The 19,471-nt window shown below is 44.7% G+C and overlaps 1 protein-coding gene across 5 annotated transcripts in view; it reads right to left on the minus strand.

The window, feature by feature from the left end:
* SMG1 (SMG1 nonsense mediated mRNA decay associated PI3K related kinase) overlaps positions 1–18,649 on the minus strand; it is a 120,320-nt gene extending 101,671 nt beyond the window's left edge. For 4 of the 5 annotated variants that reach the window (XM_039478376.2, XM_074382240.1, XM_074382239.1 and 1 more), the window contains exon 1: positions 18,472–18,649. In XM_039478376.2, coding sequence (XP_039334310.1) covers positions 18,472–18,563 — 92 coding nt within the window. In that variant the 5' untranslated portion in view covers positions 18,564–18,649. The remainder of the gene's footprint in view (positions 1–18,471) is intronic. The other variant, XM_074382241.1, reaches the window with a different exon arrangement.
* Positions 18,650–19,471: the final 822 nt, after the last annotated feature.

A 19,471-nucleotide genomic window follows, 5' to 3' on the forward strand; every position in this document is an offset into this window, starting at 1 on the left:
TGGGCAATATAGTGAGACCTCGTCTCTACAAAAAATGTAAAAATGAGCTGTGCCTGGAGGCGCACACCTGTATTTCCAGCTACTTCAAAATCTGAGGTGGAAGGATCACTTGAGCCTGGCAGGTGGAGGTTGCAGTTAGTCATGATTGTTCCACTGCACTCCAGCCTGGGCGATAAGAGAGAGAATGTCTCTCAAAAAAGAAGAGCAGAACTTAAAAGTTCGAAAAGGATTAACCTACCCAAGGTACAGAAAGAAACTTATACCAGTAAAAGACAACTGTCATCTACACTAAAAGGTTCTAAATTTCTATCATAATAGTAATTTTACTTTTTGTCAATGTCTGAGAAATGCCTGAGGTAATCCACTACAGCACTTTATTTTTTAAAAAAGAAATACAGTCGGCCAGGAACGGTGGCTCATGCCTGCAATCCCAACACTTTAGGAGGCCAGAACAGGATCACTTGACACCACGAGTTCAAGACCAGCCTGGGCAACATAGAGAGACCTTTGTCTCTATTTATTAAAAAATTAATTCCTTGTCAATCAAATGAAAAAATAATATTAAAAAGGAAGAAAAATAAATATGCTATAAATTGTTAATGTTTTATTGGCTTCTAAAATTCTGGCTAAATCCTCATTGACTGACCACTGAAAACACAAAAAATACAAACAGATCCAAAGCACTAGGCTGGTAAAATCAGAAAATCATTGACTGAGACAGATATAGGAAATCTACCACTAATTTAAGTATTATGTACTTCAAATGCATAAATTCAGAATCTAAAATACTTTAGTTCTCTAACTTCCCAAACACAATTATACTTAGTATAATTGTGTTCCCAAACACAATTATACTAAGACAAGAAGTGGACTTTTGGCCGGGTGCAGTGGCTCACGCCTGTAATCCCAGCACTTTGGGAGGCCGAGGCGGGTGGATCACGAGGTCAAGAGATTGAGACCATCCTGGTCAACATGGTGAAACCCCGTCTCTACTAAAAATACAAAAAAAAAAATTAGCTGGGCATGGTGGTGCGTGCCTGTAATCCCAACTACTCAGGAGGCTGAGGCAGGAGAATTGCCTGAACCCAGGAGGCGGAGGTTGCGGTGAGTGGAAATCACGCCATTGCACTCCAGCCTGGGTAACAAGAGCGAAACTCCATCACAAAAAAAAAAAAAAAAAAAAAAAAAGAAGTGGACTTTTAAATGGGCTGATTCCTTTCAACATTCCAAATAATTCCTGGAAGACACATCTCCTTAGGTATTCTGGTGTAGAAAAGAGTTTTAAAACTACTGTTAAACATCAAACTGGCAAAGAAATTTGCTATCTGCAATCAGAGGTAAAGTACGTAAGGTAAACCCTCCTTACTAGGTACTGAGAGTATGGGTACTTATAAAATCTGGTATGATTTTAATCTCTGATACAAATGAAAATTCCTTATTCCTTTAACACAAATAATTTTGTTAGCCAGGCACAGTGGCTCCTGCCTGTAATTCCGATACTTTGGGAGGACAGGGCAGGCAGATCACCTGAGGTCAGGACCTTGAGACCAGGCTGGTCAACAAGGTAAAACTCTGTCTCTAATAAAAATACAAAAAAGTGGCCGGGCGTGGTGGCTCAAGCCTGTAATCCCAGCACTTTGGGAGGCCGAGGCGGGTGGATCACGATGTCAAGAGAGCAAAACCATTCTGGTCAACATGGTGAAACCCCGTCTCTACTAAAAATACAAAAAATTAGCTGGGCATGGTGGCGCGTGCCTGTAATCCCAGCTACTCAGGAGGCTGAGGCAGAATTGCCTGAACCCAGGAGGCGGAGGTTGCGGTGAGCCGAGATCGCACTATTGCACTCCAGCCTGGGTAACAAGAGCAAAACTCTGTCTCAAAAAAAAAAAAAAAATACAAAAAAGTAGTCAGGTATGGTGGGGGGCACCTGTAATCCCAGATACTCCAGAGACTGAGGCAGGAGAATCACTTGGACCCAGAGGGGGAGGCTGCAGTGAGCCAAGATTTTGCCACAGCACTCCAGCCTAGACAACAGAGTGAGACTCAGTCTCAAAAATAAACAAATAAGCTGGGCGTGGTGGCTCAAGCCTGTAATCCCAGCACTTTGGGAGGCCGAGGCTGGTGGATCATGAGGTCAAGAGATTGAGACCATCCTGGTCAACATGGAGAAACCCCGTCTCTACTAAACATACAAAAAGTTAGCTGGGCATGGTGGCGTGTGCCTGTAATCCCAGCTACTCAGGAGGCTGAGGCAGGAGAACTACTTGAACCAAGGAGGCGGAGGTTGCAGTGAGCCGAGATCGCGCCATTGCACTCCAGCCTGGGTAACGAGCGAAACTCCGTCTCAAAAATAAATAAATAAACAAATAAATAGCCAAACATAGCCCATTCCAGCAAAGAGTGAGAATCATTAAAAGTTACATCACACCAACGCACTCCAGCCTGGGTGACAGCGTGAGACTCTGTCTCAACAAAGAGTTACACACTGCAGAAATCTAAAAAAAGGAATCTCAAAAGCAGACTGGGACTGGGACTTTATTATCAAGGTAAAGGTGAAGTGATGTTTATCAATATAAGAAATATATGCAACCATTTTTTAACTCCTGAAAATATATAACCGTAGTTATTCTGATAAAATTCCTTTAGCCACTAGCTGAAGCACAATCCCAGGGAATGACATGTTTTCAAGATTTTCTAACGACTGCATCTGTTAAATCTTCTCTTTAAAAATAATCCCAAGCCAAGTCAGGTGTAGTAGCTCATACCTGTAATCTCGGTTACTTGGGAGGCTGAGACGGGAGGATCACTTCAGCCAAGGAGTTTGAGACCAGCCTGGGTAACACAGTGAGGCTCTGTCTCTTTAAATAAATAAATAAATAAGGCTGGGTGCTGTGGTTCATGCCTGTAATTTGGGAGGCCAAGGCAAATAGATCACCTGATGTTGGGAGTTCAAGACTAGCCTGACCAACATGGAGAAACCCCATCTCTACTAAAAATACAAAAATCAAAATTAGCTGGGCATGGTAGCACATGCCTATAATCGTAGCTTCTCAGGAAGCTGAGGCAGGAGAATCTCTTGAACTCAGGAGGCAGAGGTTTCAGTCAGCCAAGATTGTGCCACTGCACTCCAGCCTGAGCAAGAGTAAAACCCCGTCTCAAAAAAAAAAAAAAAATCATCATCCTAGTCCAGCCCAAACAACATAACAAGACCTCCAACTCTAAAAAAATTAAAGGTCAATTTAATTAGAGGTCTCAAGTAATTCCAAAAGATGTGCTCTCACAAATCAAATAGCTAAAAAAGGAACACACTTTTCAGGACAATCACACTATTCTTTTAACTGTAGGAAAATTTATTAAATGAAGACAGCTTTTGGAAGCTGCTGAAACATACTAGTAAGAGCCAGAAAACAAAGCTCCCACTGTGCTCAGGAGCAGCCGGAAATTTACTGAGATCTTTATATTGAGCCTTAAGTATAAGACAGCTAGGAAACTTCAAAATCATCACTTAAGCTACTTTAAACCCATAGTATACAAATTCTTTTTCTTTTGTTACATTTTATACTAAACACACTTTAATCAGATTGACATAAGTGATTTAAAGACATAACTTCCAGGCTCAGTGGCTCACGCCTGCAATCCCAGCACTTTGAGAGGCCGAGGCAGGTGGATCACTGAGGTCAGGAATTAGAGATGAGCCTGGCCAATCTGGTGAAACCCAGTATCTACTAAAAATACAAAAGTTAGGTGGGCATGGTGGTGGGCACCTGTAATCCCAGCTACTTGAGAGGCTGAGGCAGGAGAATCAACTGAACCTGGGAGGTAGAGGTTGCAGTGAGCCAAGATTGTACCATTTCACTCCAGCCTAGGCGAAAAGAGTAAGAGACTGTCTCAAAAATAAAAATAAATAAATAAAGTAACTTTTGTTATTTCCTTTTACAAGAAAAAAAAAAGTGTTTCTAGATTTTAAATTCCTTAAGAGATAGCAATCATTTGTTAGAGTAGATTTACAGTACTACAATTTCAAACAGCACCAGAATTTTTTTTTTTTTTTTGAGACAGTGGCACAATCACAGTTCACAGTAGCCTCATCCTCCTGACCTCAAGCAATCCTCCCACCTCAGCCTCCTCCCAAGTAGCTGGAACTACAAACTCATGCCATCATGTCCGGCAATATACATACATACACACACACACACACACACACACACACACACACGTATATGTGTATACATATACATGTACATATCTATGTGTTCATATGTGTACATATACATATATATATATATATATATATATGTATATGTATATATATATTTTTTGAGACAGAGTCTTGCTCTATTGCCCAGGCTGGAGTGCAATGGCGTTATCTCAGCTCACTATTACCTCTGCCTCCTGGGCTCAAGCAATTCTCCTGCCTCAGCCTCCTGAAGTTGGGATTACAGACACAAACCACCATGCTCAACTAATTTTTGTATTTTTAGTAGAGATCAGGTTTCAACATATCATCCAGGCTGGTCTCAAACTCCTGACCTCAGGGGATCCACCTGCCTCAGCCTCCCAAAGTGCTGGGATTAAAGGGGTAAGCCACCGTTCCCAGCCAATTTTTCTATTTTTTGTGGAGACAGGGTCTTACTATGCTACCCAGGCAGGTCTCGAGCTCCTGGGCTCAACTGACCCACCCATTTCCCTGCCTTGGCCTCCCACAGTGCCACCATGCCCGGCCCAAAATCTTATAATTGCTTAATACTGTATATACATTTATATAATAATATGACATTTTTCATCTTTGTTTAGAAGATGCATGTGGTTCTTCTCCACCCAAGTACTTAAAACTATTACACTGGCAGAGTACAAGCTATCCATTGTCCTGGCATCCTCCCTCCTTCCATTAAAAAAAATAAAATAAAATAGGCTGGGCATGGTGGCTCCCAACACTTTGGGAGGCCAAGGCAGGTGAATCATAAGGTCAGGAGTTCAAGACCAGCCTGGTAAATGGTGAAGACCATCTCTACTAAAATAAAAAATTTAGCAGGGCATGGTGGCAGGAGCCTGTAATCCCAGCTACTTGGGAGGCTGAGGAGGAGAATCACTTGAATCCAGGGGGCAGAGGCTGCAGAGAGGGAGATCATGCTTTGCACTCCAGCCTGGACAACAAGAGCAAAACTCTGTCTTAGAAAAAAAATTCATGCACTCATATATATCTTTTAACATCAGGTTGAAATGCTAAAGGGAATAAAGGTAAGTGTTTTTAATTAATAAATTTAAATAATAGGGAAAACTTTGAATTCAAAGAGGTTCAGTAAAAACATAAAAGAAAATGTTAGCAATGTTATCAAAGGTGGAGTAAAAACTAATTTATGTCACTATGTAATCCAAGACATGTTTATTAGCGGAGCTTTTTCTCCAGGCTATTAAGATGCCACCCAAAAACAAAGATCTAGTAAATATTAAGTTTAACAACTTCTTAAAAATATGTATGTTCACCAGGCACGGTGGCTAAAGCCTATAATCCCAGCACTTAGGGAGGCCAAGGCGGGCGGATCACGAGGTCAAGAGATCAACACCATCCCGGTCAACATAGTGAAACCCCGTCTCTACTAAAAATACAAAAAATTAGCTGGGCATGGTGGCATGTGCCTGTAATCCCAGCTACTCAGGAGGCTGAGGCAGGAGAATTGCCTGAACCCAGGAGGCGGAGGTTGCGGTGAGCCGAGATTGCGCCATTGCACTCCAGCCTGGGTAACAAGAGCGAAACTCTGTCTCAAAAAAAAAAAATCTGTAGGTTCCCAAAGATATATACATGTATGTGCAGTGAGGCCACTACTAAGCCTCTAATAATTTTCTTGTAGACTACTTAAGTTCTCTATGATGATAAAAAGGGTGAAAAAAAAAAAACTAGCGTCTCCCCTTTATAATCAAAGAAAAGAGCATAACTCAGGAAGTTCCACAACAAAAACCATCTATAATTCTGAAGTCAGAAACCCCTCTGAAAAAAGTTTTAAATGATAAAACACAAAAAGTCTGTAAAAGGTTTTTCAAGAAATACAAGGTCCTACACATATTATATAAATACCAACATAATAATATGAATATGAATATCAACATTAACCTACAGATTTCTCTTTTTTTTCCTTTTTCAAGATGGGGTTTCACCATAATGGCCAGGCTGGTCTTGAACTCCTGACCGCAGGTGATCCACCCACCTCGGCCTCCCAAAGTGCTAGGATTACAGGCGTGAGCCACCGTGCCTGGCAACCTCCAGATTTCTTTTTTTTTTTTTTTTTTTTTTGAGACGGAGTTTCGCTCTTGTTACATAGGCTGGAGTGCAATGGTGTGATCTCGGCTCACCGCAACCTCCGCCTCCCGGGCTCAGGCAATTCTCCTGCCTCAGCCTCCTGAGTAGCTAGGATTACAGGCACGCGCCACCATGCCCAGCTAATTTTTTGTATTTTTATTAGAGACGGGGTTTCACCATGTTGACCAGGATGGTCTCAATCTCTCGACCTTGTGATCCACCCACCTCGGCCTCCCAAAGTGCTGGGATTACAGGCTTGAGCCACCGCGCCCGGCTAACCTCCAGATTTCTAACAGGAATCCAATTCCTTTTTTGGAAGGGTTACAATATTAATACAAAAGAAGTATATTTAGAAATCTGTTGATTCTGGACTGCGTGCAGTGGATCACGCCTGTAATCCCAGCACTTTGGGAGGCCAAGGTGGGCAGATTTTGAGGTCAGGAGTTTGAGACCAGGCCGGCTAACACGGTAAAACCCTGTCTCTACTAAAAATGCAAAAAACAGCTCAGCATGGTGGTGGGCGCCTGTAATTTCGCTCCTCGGGAGGCTGAGGGAGAATCCGAGAGGCAGAGGTTGCAGTAAGCCAAGGTCACACCATCACACTCCAGCCTGGGCGACAGGGCGAGACTCCACCTCAAAAAAAAAAAAAAAAAAAAAAGAGAGAGAGAAAAGAAAAGACATCTATTGATTCTGGGGCAGGTGTGGTGACTTACACCTATAAACCAAGCACTTTGGGAGGCCAAGGCAGGTAGATCACCTGAGGTCAGAAGTTCAAGACCAGCTTGACCAACATGGTGAAACCTTGTCTCTACTAAAAATACAAAAATTAGCCAGGCAAGGTGGCTAATCCCAGCTACTCAAGAGGCTGAGGCAGGAGAATCGCTTAAACCCGGGTGGCAGAGTTTGCAGTGAGCCAAGATCACTCCACGGTACTCCAGCCAAGGTGATAGAATGAGACTTTGTCTCAAAAAATAAAATAATCTGTTGATTCTGGAAGATCTGGGTTTCATTCCCTACCAGCAGGCATGCAACTGGCAAGAAGTGTGTTTCCCCAGGCATTCTAATAGGATGCCAGAAGGCTCGACCTAGTGCTTAAAGTTTTAGTGATTATTGCTTAAATAATGAACAGATACAATAGACTCAAGATAAGTCAATGTGTAAAAGGACTTTAAATATGCACCCAGGTATTTTTTAAGATGGATAAAACATTTGAGTCTTAAATTACCATATTCTTTCTTCTATAAAAAGATCTGGCCACTGTAGTCCATTAGAATACTGTCCTTTTGAGCCTGCTCAGTTTGTTTAAGCCCTGTCTCAAGCTAACAGGGCTACCATTAGAAGAAGGGTTCCCCTCAAAATACATCCTACAAGAACAGTGTTGTAAACTCTGGAGTTAACGCTAAATATAAAAACACAAACTTGCAGAATCTCATTTTCATGTATTTACTTGAGGAAAGATACTCAAATATAGAGTGTATGCTATTTATTGATGCACTTAATAGGAGAAAACAGGACAGTAAAAGTAACAATTTTACCAGACCCACGCACATATGCAGGTTTTATTTTACTGGAGATGACACACATAAAAATTCCAGATAGTGGTAAGTACTACAAAAAAAAACATGGGCAGAAATGGGTGAGACAACAACGGAAAAGTCACTGCATATATGTACCGTGACTGGGGTCATGGTTATATAGGTGGATACATTTGTCACAATTTACTGAATTTAAGACCTATATATACATAAATTGTATCTCAAAGAAGCATCACAATAGCATTCCAAAGAGAATTCAATTTAGAAAGGAAAAGTAGACTCGATTAACTAATGCAATATGGAGGATAATTAACATTATAAAACCAAATGTTTCTGCATGAGTGAATTCCACAAGAATTAATAAGTCATACCATACATTTAAAAAAAACAAAAACTCGGCCGGGCGCGGTGGCTCAAGCTTGTAATCCCAGCACTTTGGGAGGCCGAGGCGGGTGGATCACAAGGTCGAGAGATCGAGACCATCCTGGTCAACATGGTGAAACCCCGTCTCTACTAAAAATACAAAAAATTAGCTGGGCATGGTGGCACGTGCCTGTAATCCCAGCTACTCGGGAGGCTGAGGCAGGAGAATTGCCTGAACCCAGGAGGCGGAGGTTGCGGTGAGCCGAGATCGTGCCATTGCACTCCAGCCTGGGTAACAAGAGCGAAACTCCGTCTCAAAAAAAAAAAACCAAAAACTCAGAATAAGGGAGCATTTCCTATACGTATTAAACCACAAAATTTCTATACTCTTTACTTTTAGGCCTCTATACAAGAAGAACTATGTTTCATTTTATAGTTCCAAAAATAAAACAGGCTCTGAAAAACTTCAATACAGTCAAAGACAGGTAACTAAAATGATGACAATGTGAAAAGATAAACAAGCTCCTGTGAATCCATTAAGGGTGGTCCAGCCGGGGGCGGTGGCTCAAGCCTGTAATCCCAGCACTTTGGGAGGCCGAGGCGGGTGGATCACGAGGTCGAGAGATCAAGACCATCCTGGTCAACATGGTGAAACCCCGTCTCTACTAAAAGTGCAAAAAATTAGCTGGGCATGGTGGCACGTGCCTGTAATCCCACCTACTCAGGAGGCTGAGGCAGGAGAATTGCCTGAGCCCAGGAGGCGGAGGTTGCGGTGAGCCGAGATCGCGCCATTGCACTCCAGCCTGGGTAACAAGGGCGAAACTCGGTCTCAAAAAAAAAAAAAAAAAAAAGGTGGTCCAATGAAAGGAACCTCAGGGGTTTATTTTAAGTGGATTAGAAAGGAAAGTATGCAAGTGTCAGGTTTAACAAAGGCAGAAAATCCTAAAGAGTTACGGCAATTCAATTTTCCCAAAAGACACACCAAGGACCACACTCCATTTTATATGATACTTGGATGACATTTCATACGTGTCGAACATGAATTGAAGACTGAGCAGATTAAGAAGTATCACTTTAGTGATCATCCTTAATCAATACAAGATAACAAAAAAGGGGCTTTTGCTGATGGAAATTCTCACATATTGAGCTGAATATTTTTACCTTGATTTAAATTAATTATAATACTCAGGTCCTTAACAGTGTCTTCTCTATAATGCTCCAATTACCTGTCGCATGTTCTGTCTAACACACACTGGCTCGCTCGCTCGCACGCTCTCTCTCTCTCGCTCGCTTACTCTCTCTCTTATTCAAGAAGCAACTAGAAGGCCGGGCGCGGTGGCTCAAGCCTGTAATCCCAGCACTTTGGGAGGCCGAGGCGGGTGGATCACGAGGTCAAGAGATCAAGACCATCCTGGTCAAAATGGTGAAACCCTGTCTCTACTAAAAAAATACAAAACATTAGCTGGACATGGAGGCGCGTGCCTGTAATCGCAGCTACTCAGGAGGCTGAGGCAGGAGAATTGCCTGAACCCAGGAGGCGGAGGTTGCGGTGAGCCGAGATGGCGCCACTGCACTCCAGCCTGGGTAACAAGAGCGAAACTCCGTCTCAAAAAAAAAAAAAAAGAAGCAACTAGATTTAATCTTCCTAAATTATGCCACTTTCCTGAAAGTAAAAAAATTACAATGGTTCCCTAAAGTCACTCCAAATACATTTTTTTTTTTTGAGACGGAGTTTCGCTCTTGTTACCCAGGCTGGAGTGCAATGGCGCGATCTCGGCTCACCGCAACCTCTGCCTCCTGGGTTCAGGCAATTCTGCCTCAGCCTCCTGAGTAGCTGCGATTACAGGCACGCGCCACCATGCACAGCTAATTTTTTGTATTTTTAGTAGAGACGGGGTTTCACCATGTTGACCAGGATGGTCTTGATCTCTTGACCTCGTGATCCACCTGTCTCGGCCTCCCAAAGTGCTGGGATTACAGGCTTCAGCCACCGCGCCGGCCTTTTTTTTTTTTTTTTTTTTTTTTTTTTTTGAGACAGAATTTCGCTCTTGTCACCCAGGCTGGAGTGCAATGGCGCAATCTTGGCTCACCGCAACCTCCGCCTCCTGGGTTCAGGCAATTCTCCTGCCTCAGCCTCCTGAGTAGCTGGGATTACAAGCGCACACCACCATGCCCAGCAAATTTTTTATATTTTTAGTAGAGACGGGGTTTCACCATGTTGACCAGGATGGTCTTGATCTCTTGACCTCGTGATCCACCCACCTCGGCCTTCCAAAGTGCTGGGATTACAGGTGTGAGCCACCACGCCCAGCCATTCCAAATACATTTAAACTGGGCTGGACGCAGTGGCTCACACCTGTTATCCCAGTACTTTAAAAGGCTGACACGGGTGGATCACCTGAGGTCATGAGTTTGAGACAAGCCTGACCAATATGGTGAAACTCCTGTCTCTAGTAAATACAAAAAAGTAGCCAGATGTGGTGGTGGAGACCTGTAATCCCAGCTACTTGGGAGGCTGAGGCAGGAGAATCGCTTGAATCCAGGAGGCGAGGTTGCAGAGAGCTCAGATTGTACCATGGCACTCCCACTGTCTGGGCAACAAGAATGAAACTCCATCTCAAAAAATACATATAGTGGCCGGGTGCGGTGGCTCAAGCCTGTATCCCAGCACTTTGGGAGGCTGAGGCGGGTGGATCACGAGGTCAAGAGAGCGAGACCATCCTGGTCAACATGGTGAAACCCCGTCTCTGCTAAAAAGACAAAAAATTAGCTGGGCATGGTGGCGCGTGCCTATAATCCCAACTACTCAGGAGGCTGAGGCAGGAGAATTGCCTGAACCCAGGAGGCGGAGGTTATGGTGAGCCGAGATCACGCCATTGCACTCCAGCCTGGGTAACAAGAGTGAAACTCCGTCTCAAAAAAAAAAAAAAAAAAAAAAAAAAAAAAAAAAAAAATATATATATATATATATATATATATATATATATATATATAATATAATCACACTTAAACTATGATTCGAGGCCTACAAAAAGGTTCCCAACCCAGTGCTTCAGCTCCACCTCTTATGTGTAATATTTCTGGTAAGTACCCAAATTCCTCTACACACCAACAACTTGCACCTGGACTTATCCTAATGTTCTATTTTGGGGGGACATCTTCCCCTAATTTCAGTCAAATTGTACAGACCAATTCCATCACCCCACTGCCCCATACTCAACTGTATAGCTTTCTCCCCTCTGACTCTGCACGTTTTCTTTCTTTTCTTTTTTTTTTTTTTTTTTTTTGAGATGGAGTCTCACTCCATAGCCCAGACTGGAGGGCAATGGTGTGATCTCAGCTCACTGCGACTTCCAGGGTCCAAGTGATTGGAGGCTGCCTCAGCCTCCCAGGTAGCTAGGATTACAGGCGCCGACCACCATGTCCACCTAATTTTTGGATTTTTAGTAGAGACAGTGTTTCACCATGTTGGCCAGGCTGGTTTCAAACTCCTGAAGTCAGGTGATCTACGTACCTTGGCGTCCCAAAGTGCTGGGATTACAGGCATGAGCCACCGCACCTGGCCAACTCTCCAGGTTTTCATACAAAATAAGGCCAGGTGTGGTGGCTCATGCCTGTAATCCCAGCATTTTGGTAGACCAAGCCAGGCAAATCAACTGAGATCAGAAGTTCAAGACCAGCCTGTCCAGCTTGGCAAAACCCCATCTCTACTATAAATACAAAATTAGCCAGGTGTGGTGGCAGGCGCCTATAATTCCAGCTACTCAGGAGGCTTAGCCAGGAGAATCTGTTGAACCTAGGAAGGGCAGGTTTCAGTGAACCAAGATTGAGCCCTTGCACTCCATAGGGTGCATATATGTTGGCCATAAAACGAGACTCCGTCTCTAAAAAAATAATAAGAAAGGTATACTAAAAATTATACCACAAAATCCACATGTTCTTCCCCTTTACAAAGTCCTTTACTTATCTCCCATAATAACTCATAGCCTCCCAGAAGACAGTGGTTGTACAAGTCATAAAAATCCTGGTTCTGGCTGGGTACAGTGGCTTATACCTGTAATCCCAGCACTCTGGGAGGCCAAGGCAGACAAAGGCAGGCAGATCGCTTGAGGTCAAAAGTTTGAGACCAGCTAGTCAACATGGTGAAGCCCCATCGCTACTAAAAATACAAAAATTAGCCAGGCATGGTGCCGCATGCCTATAAGCCCAGCTACTCAGCAGGCTGACATAGAAGAATTGCTTAAACCAGGAAGAAGAGGTTGCAGTAAGCCAAGACTGCACCAGTGCACTTCAGCCTGAGCAACACAGTGAGATGCCATCTCAAAAATATATACATAGGCCGGGCGTGGTGGCTCACGCCTGTAATCCCAGCACTTTGGGAGGCAAAGGAGGGAAGATCACTTGAGCCCAGGTGTTCAAGACCAGGCCAGGTAGCATGAGAAAATCCCATCTCTACAAAAAAATAAAGTAGCCAGGCTTGGTGGCGTGCACCTGTGGTCCCAGCTATTGAGAGGCTTAGGCAGGAGGACTTCCTGACCCTGGGAGATGGAGGCTGCAGTAAGCTGAGATGATGCCACTGCACTCCAACCTGGGCAACGGAGAGAGATTCTGTTTTAGAAAAAGAGAGAGAAGGCTGGGCACAGTGGCTTACACCTGCAATCCCAGCACTTTGGGAGGCAGGTGGATCACCTGAGGTCGAGAGTTCAAGACCAGCCTAGCCATATGGTGAAACCCTGTCTCTACCAAAAATACAACGGGCATAATGGCATGTGCCTGCAGTCCCAGCTACTTGAGAGGCTGAGAAAGGAGAATCATTTCAACCCGGAAAACGGAGGTTGCCGTGAGCTAAGATCACGCCACTACACTAAAGCCTGAGTAACAAGAGCAAGACTCAATCTCAAAAAGAGAGAGAGAGAGAGACAAAGAGAGAGAGGAAAAAATAAATTAACCAGGTGTGGTGGTATGCACCTGTGGTCCCAGCTACTCAGGAGACTGAGGTGGGAGGATTCTTTGAACCCAAGAAGTCAAGGCTGCAGTGAGCAGTGATTCTACCACTATATTTCAGCCTGGGCAAGAGAGCGAGAGCATATCTCAAAAAATAAACAGGAAAGAAAAGAAAAAAAGAAAAACATAAAAATAAACATTATTTTACTTTTACTTTTTTTAGTTTATTATGGGTATTTTACTCTCCCTCAAGTAAAACAACCATGCACAATTTGCAGAAATTTTCAACTTTGAAATCTGTGAAACAGAACTGGCAATCACTGAATTCTATTTAACTAAAGTTCTATTTAATATTAGGCTGGTATGAAAGTAATTGCAGTTTCTGCCAATTACTTTTGCACCTAACTAATAGCTATAAAATATATAATTTCACTTAATTTTATCCTTTATGTGTGTCCCTAAATTATGTACCTATGAACATCAGACTTAGTACAAACTCATAAAGGGCTAAATAGACAACTCTGGTTTCAAAAATACAGCTTCTCACAACATCAGACATGGCTTTCCTAATTTTACAACACATTTCCATTTTTCAGTCTTTCACAATAGAGAATAAAGATGTGTGTACTTTCGAATAATTTGATTTGTCTACATTCTACCAAAAACAGGTGTTTTTTGTTTGCTTGTTTGTTTTTGAGACAAAGTCTCACTCAGTTGCCCAGGCTGGAGTGCAGTGACACCATCTCAGCTCACTGTAACCTCCACTTCCCGGGTTCAAGCAATTGTCCTGCCTCAGCTTGCTTAGTAGATGGGACTACAGGCACACGCCACCACGTCTGGCTAATTTTTGTATTTTTAGTAGAGACAGGGTTTCACCATGTTGGCCAGGCTGATCTCCAACACCTGACCTCATGATCCGCTGGCCTCAGCCTCCCAAGTTGCTGGGATTACAGGCCTAAGCCACCGTGCCCAGCCTGGAAGGTATTTTTAATACACACTGTCATCCTTTCAAAAGTATAGAAAGATCCTAAGTTTGGGCACGGTAAGACACCCAATATAGATCTATTACTAAACAAAAGAGATCAATTACACAAATAATGTCCTAAGACCCCAAGTGTAGATGAAAAATCTACTTGTTTTCTGTTTACTTCAATCCTGTCTCTTCTTTGTTGAATTAATCAATCTATTTGACTCCAACATCAAATTAATCAATATCACTTTGGAATATTAAAATTTACAATTTTGAATTACACATTTAATTTTAAAACACATCATTCTGATGCCAGGCACAGTGGCTCACGCCTATAATCCCAGCACTTTGGGAGGCCAAGGCGGGCGGATTGCAAAGTCAAGAGATCGAGACCATCTTGGCCAACACGGTGAAAGCCTGTCTCTACAAAAATACAAAACTTAGCCAGGAGCAGTAGCACAAGCCCATAGACTCAACTACTTGGGAGGCTGAGGCAGGAGAATGCTTGAACCAGGGAGGTGGAGGCTGCTGTGAGCCGAGATCATGCCACTGCACTCCAGTCTGGGCAAAAAAAGTGCAAAATTCTGTCTCAAAAAAAAAAAAGAATCAGAAAAAAAAAACACATCATTCTGATCTCTATCCTGATTGATACTAGCAGATTATCTTCCAAACAACAGTAGAAAAAATGACAGACTTTAGCTATTGGCAATGATAGGTCATTTTTTAGGAGAGAGGAGTAAAAGAGGGCAACCTTCATAGGTCAGATATCCCTTTGTTCTAAGAAGCCGCCACTCCTATGTCTTCAGATGGGGGAAAAAAAAAAAAAAAAACAGAGGCATCCAGTGGCTCCCAAAACCTTCTCAACTTTATGCTTGAGGGACCCACAGATTTCAAGTAATACAACTGACCTAAGACCATTCATTTGCTTAACCTTTTTTTTTTTTTTTTTTTTTTTTGAGAAGAAGTCTTGCTCTGTCACCCAGGCTAGAGTGCAATGGTACTGCTCACTACAACCTCCGCCACCAGGATTCAAGTGATTATCCTGCCTCAGCCTCCCGAGTAGCTGGGTTTATAGGCATGCGCCACCATGCCAGGCTATTTTTTTTTTAACTGAGATGGGGTTTCACCATGTCGGTTGGACAGGCTAGTCTCAAACTCCTGACTTTAGGTGATCCACCTGCCTTGGCCTCCCAAAGTGCTGGGATTACAGGCGTGAGCCACCAGGCTAAGCCTGCTTAACCATTCTTAAATGTTGATTTAGGTCGGTGGTGGCAGTGCGGTGGCTCACGCCTATAATCTCAGCACTTTGGGAAGCTGAGGCGAGCAGACTGCTTGAGCTAAGGAGTTAAAGACCAGCCTGGGCAATGTGATGAAACCCCATCTCCACAAAAAAATAAAAATAAAATACAAAAATGAGCCGGGCAGGTGGCAAGCACCTATAGCCCAGCTACTTAGGGGTGCTAAGGCAGGAGACTTGAGCCTGGGAGGTCTAGACTGCAGTGAGCCAAGTATCCAGCCTGGGTGAAACAGCAAGATCCGGTATCAAAAAAAAAAAAAAAAAAAAATGACTGAGAGCACAGTGAATGAAAAGGAAGACTATAGCCAGTGCCATATAAATGCTTACTGTTAGAGGTATGCATCTATGGAACATGGGTTTGCTCTGTTGCCATATGACATTCATGTATTCAGCCACCTGGAACGCTTTCTGTCAGTATGTGTGAAGTACCATGTCTGGTCAAAATCGACTCAACAGTCATTTTCCACACAAAGTGGTAAACTAACACTAAAAGAAAGCAACCAGAGTTGCTTTTTCCAAAGCCTAAATCAGCCGGTGCAGTGGTTTACACCTGTAATCCCAGAACTCTGGAAGGCCAACCTGAGATCAGGAGTTTGAGACCAGCCTGGCCAACTAAGAGACCAACCCCGTCTCTACTAATACAAAAAACTAGTCAGGCGCCTGTAATCCCAGCTACTTGGAAGGCTGAGGCAGGAGAATCTCTCAAAACTGGGAGGCAGAGGCTACAGTGAGTTGAGACTGGGCCACTGCACTCCAGCCTGGGGACAGAGAGCAAGACTCCATCTGGGGGGGGGGGAGGGAAGGCTTAAATCAACGAAAACACAACCAAAACACCAGGGAAGAAATGGTATATTAAAGGCAAAAAAAAAAAAGTGTTTAATCAAACTTGTTTAGATGAGCCATAATAAACATGCTTCATTTGAAGATGTTCTAAACCTTCATTTAAGCAAGAAGGAAGATCGAGATCCATTCTGTCAGTTACCTAGAGTCTGTCATCTTTCTGAAGAGGGGGCAGAGTAACAACCTCAAATTTGACTAATGAAAATTTAGGACTTGGCAAACACCTGAGTATTTTTATTGACTAACAAAGCAACTATGACAATCTTAGAAACAAATCAAGTTATGCGACAGGGTAGGTCCACACTTCCCTGTTCCCTCTACAACAGGAGAAAACCAAATCTCTCCAACAACCTGTTACTCCCAGTAACAAAACGTATCTCACAGTATCTTAACCAAGGGGTTATATTCTGAAACTGTTATAAAGCACAGCTTCAAAGAAAGCTTGTAAGCTCCTCCCTTCCCCCATTGCCCCTCCCCAGAGCCAAGAAATAAAGCACTTGAAAGAAACAACATGGATAATATTTATTAATAGCTCATGTACATATTCCATAACTACATAAGCCATTTGGCTTCATACCTGTCAGCAATGAAGTCAGGTGACCCCAGCACGTGGTTGCAACTCTTCTCTATTTATTTAGAACTACAAACTACAATTTATACTTTTCCAAAAGCTCTAGGACTATTTGCAAAGGGCACTTTATTCCTCTAAAAGGTTACTGAATTCTCTTATATACTATACTGATCACAATACTGAAAAAAAAAATAGAAAATCCATTGTCAAATTCATTTACCACCTACTTTGTTGGATGCCAAAAAATAAAATCAAATTTCACACATTTCATCAAAACGGCAAAACTAAGAATATCAATTATAGAAAAAATACTTTTAAAAATCAACTAAGTTTATTTAAAGCACTCACAAACAAGTGGTACAAGGCAAGTCAAGGCTATATTTATCAAACTTTTTTTTTTGCGACTAAACATCTCAATTCTAGACTCAGGCACTAATTATTAAAGTCATTTAGTTATATACATCAGTTCTCAACAGATAACAGTATTTGGGAAGGCATATTAAATAGACTAAGGAGTGTACCACCCATTAGCCAAAGATAATTTTATGGATTTTTCTAACAAGTTTTCAAATACTACATTCTAACATCTTACCAAATTATTTCCAAATACTGCTGGAATTACACGTAACTATCAGGAAACAAAAGGGTTTCCAAACAACCTGTGCGTTCTACATTTATTTGGCTAGTTTCTGGACAATTATAATACAATTGTGCTCCAAAGTAGGCGAGTTCCGTGAATCAATTATCCGTAAAATATACTTATATACGTTTAAGGAGCATTGGGTTAAATCCCGAACAGACTCTGAATACAAGCATTTATTTAATAAGAGCGGTTGGAATAAATCAGTGCTAAATTAGGCCCAACTACCCCCCAAATGGATCAGAAAGACAGGAAAATTGCATTTATTTAAAAAGTTAATATTCCTCATCTATCCAAATCTAAGCCCCCAAAAGGGTCTGAGATCAAATCCTCCCTAAAAGAGGAAATTCTCTAGTCTTCTAAGCGGGTGCCGAAAGAGTTCACTCAAAGGTTCAGGTATGAATGACGGTTCACCAGAGCGAACTGGCCTTGCACTTAGGGAAAACTTCCATCTCCCAAGACCAGAGCGGGTCGGTCCCACCCCAACAGTCACACAATGTCATCTCATGCTCCACTCACGAACGTCCTGCCTAAAGTCAGAGCCATGCCTTAGCTGGAGTTCTGTTTTGGTTTTTTTCAGTATTAACACGTGGGGGTCACAGAAAGGAACACAGGTTAGAAGGTCCCTCACGTGGCGGCTGAAAAGAGTGAGGAACCGAGGAAGTGAATGAGGAACAGGGAGGGTCCCGGACTCGCGGGATCTCCCAACGCAGGGTCGAGGGAAGCGGGAACTGGAACGCCCCCCACCCCCGCCTCCTTCCCACCTCCTAGTCCCGACCCCAGGCCAGTGCCACCGCCGGGAGCCCCGGGCTGAAAAAGCAGGGAGGGGAGGCACTTAGGCCTCGCCTCCCCGCGGCCTTCCTTCCCCAGCCGGGGCGGAGGAGACCCAGGAAGCCGCGCCCGGCTCCAGGGGGTGGAGGGCCTAGGCCGCGCCTCCCAGCCCCGCGGCCCTAGGCCTCGGCCCGCCAGAGGCGGAGCCCGGGAGGTCGGGGCCGGGGCCCGAGCCGGTCACCCACCTGGGTTGCCAGTCATTCCAGCTCCGCGGATACTTGGTGCCGCCGCCGCCGCCGCCGCTGCTCAGCCGAGACCCCGGGGCTCTGCGGCTCATTACCTTCCCCGACACGACATGGCCAAGCGCCGCCGCCCAGAGAAGCGCGAGTCACCGCCCGAACCGGCCGCCGCCGACACCCTACTCCGGCCCGGGGCTGAGGAGGAAGCCGAGGAGGAGGAGGAGGAGGAGGAGAAGAAGGAGGAGGCGGAGGAAGAGAAGGAGGAGGAGGAGGAGGAGGAGGAGGAGGCGGAGGGCGGGGGAGGAGGACGGCCGTTCCGGGTTCCGCCTGAGCCAGCAGCGCAGGACGAGGAGGCGGGAGCGGCGCGGTGAGAAAGAGGCGGATGAAGGGGAGGCGACGTCTCTTCCAGGACCGTGCGCGGCCCACGACGCCGGGGCCCCGGAGGACGAGAACGGAGAGGAGGAGGCGGTGGCGGCTGCTCCTCACGCTCACACGGCCACTGCTTCCCCGCCTCCCGGCTCCGCCCGCCGCGCCGCCGCTGCCGCACGGCATGCTGGGAGCGAGGGGTGGTGCCGGCGCCCGCGGGGCCTGGGGAGATGGGCGGGGCCTGTTTGCGGGGGCGGGGTCGAGAGGGGCGGGGCCGATCGCAGACCGCCCCGCCCCCCATGTCCCCAGGCTCCTGGGCGGTGCCGAGGTCTGGGTACCGCGGTGACGAATCCTGGGACAGGGGATCTCCACTACCGCGGCCACACACTTTTCTCCCAAAAGCTTCCCGGAAAGCACCGGATCCCCGGGGGCCGGGCAGTCAGGTGTAAATGTGCGTCCAATCAAAGACCTGCGGTGTCGGGGGGCTGGTGCCCTGGCGTGCGCGCGCACATAGGCGTGCCCTTACATTCACGTGCGCCGGCCTTCCCCCTGTCTAGAGGGGAAAACGTGAAAATAGTAGGATCGAGAGGTGGATATCCACCTTTCCAGCCTCCACCTTAAATGTGCCCATCGAGTCCTG

This window comes from Saimiri boliviensis, chromosome 12 (genome assembly GCF_048565385.1).
Source record: "Saimiri boliviensis isolate mSaiBol1 chromosome 12, mSaiBol1.pri, whole genome shotgun sequence".
NCBI classification, from domain to species: domain Eukaryota; kingdom Metazoa; phylum Chordata; class Mammalia; order Primates; family Cebidae; genus Saimiri; species Saimiri boliviensis.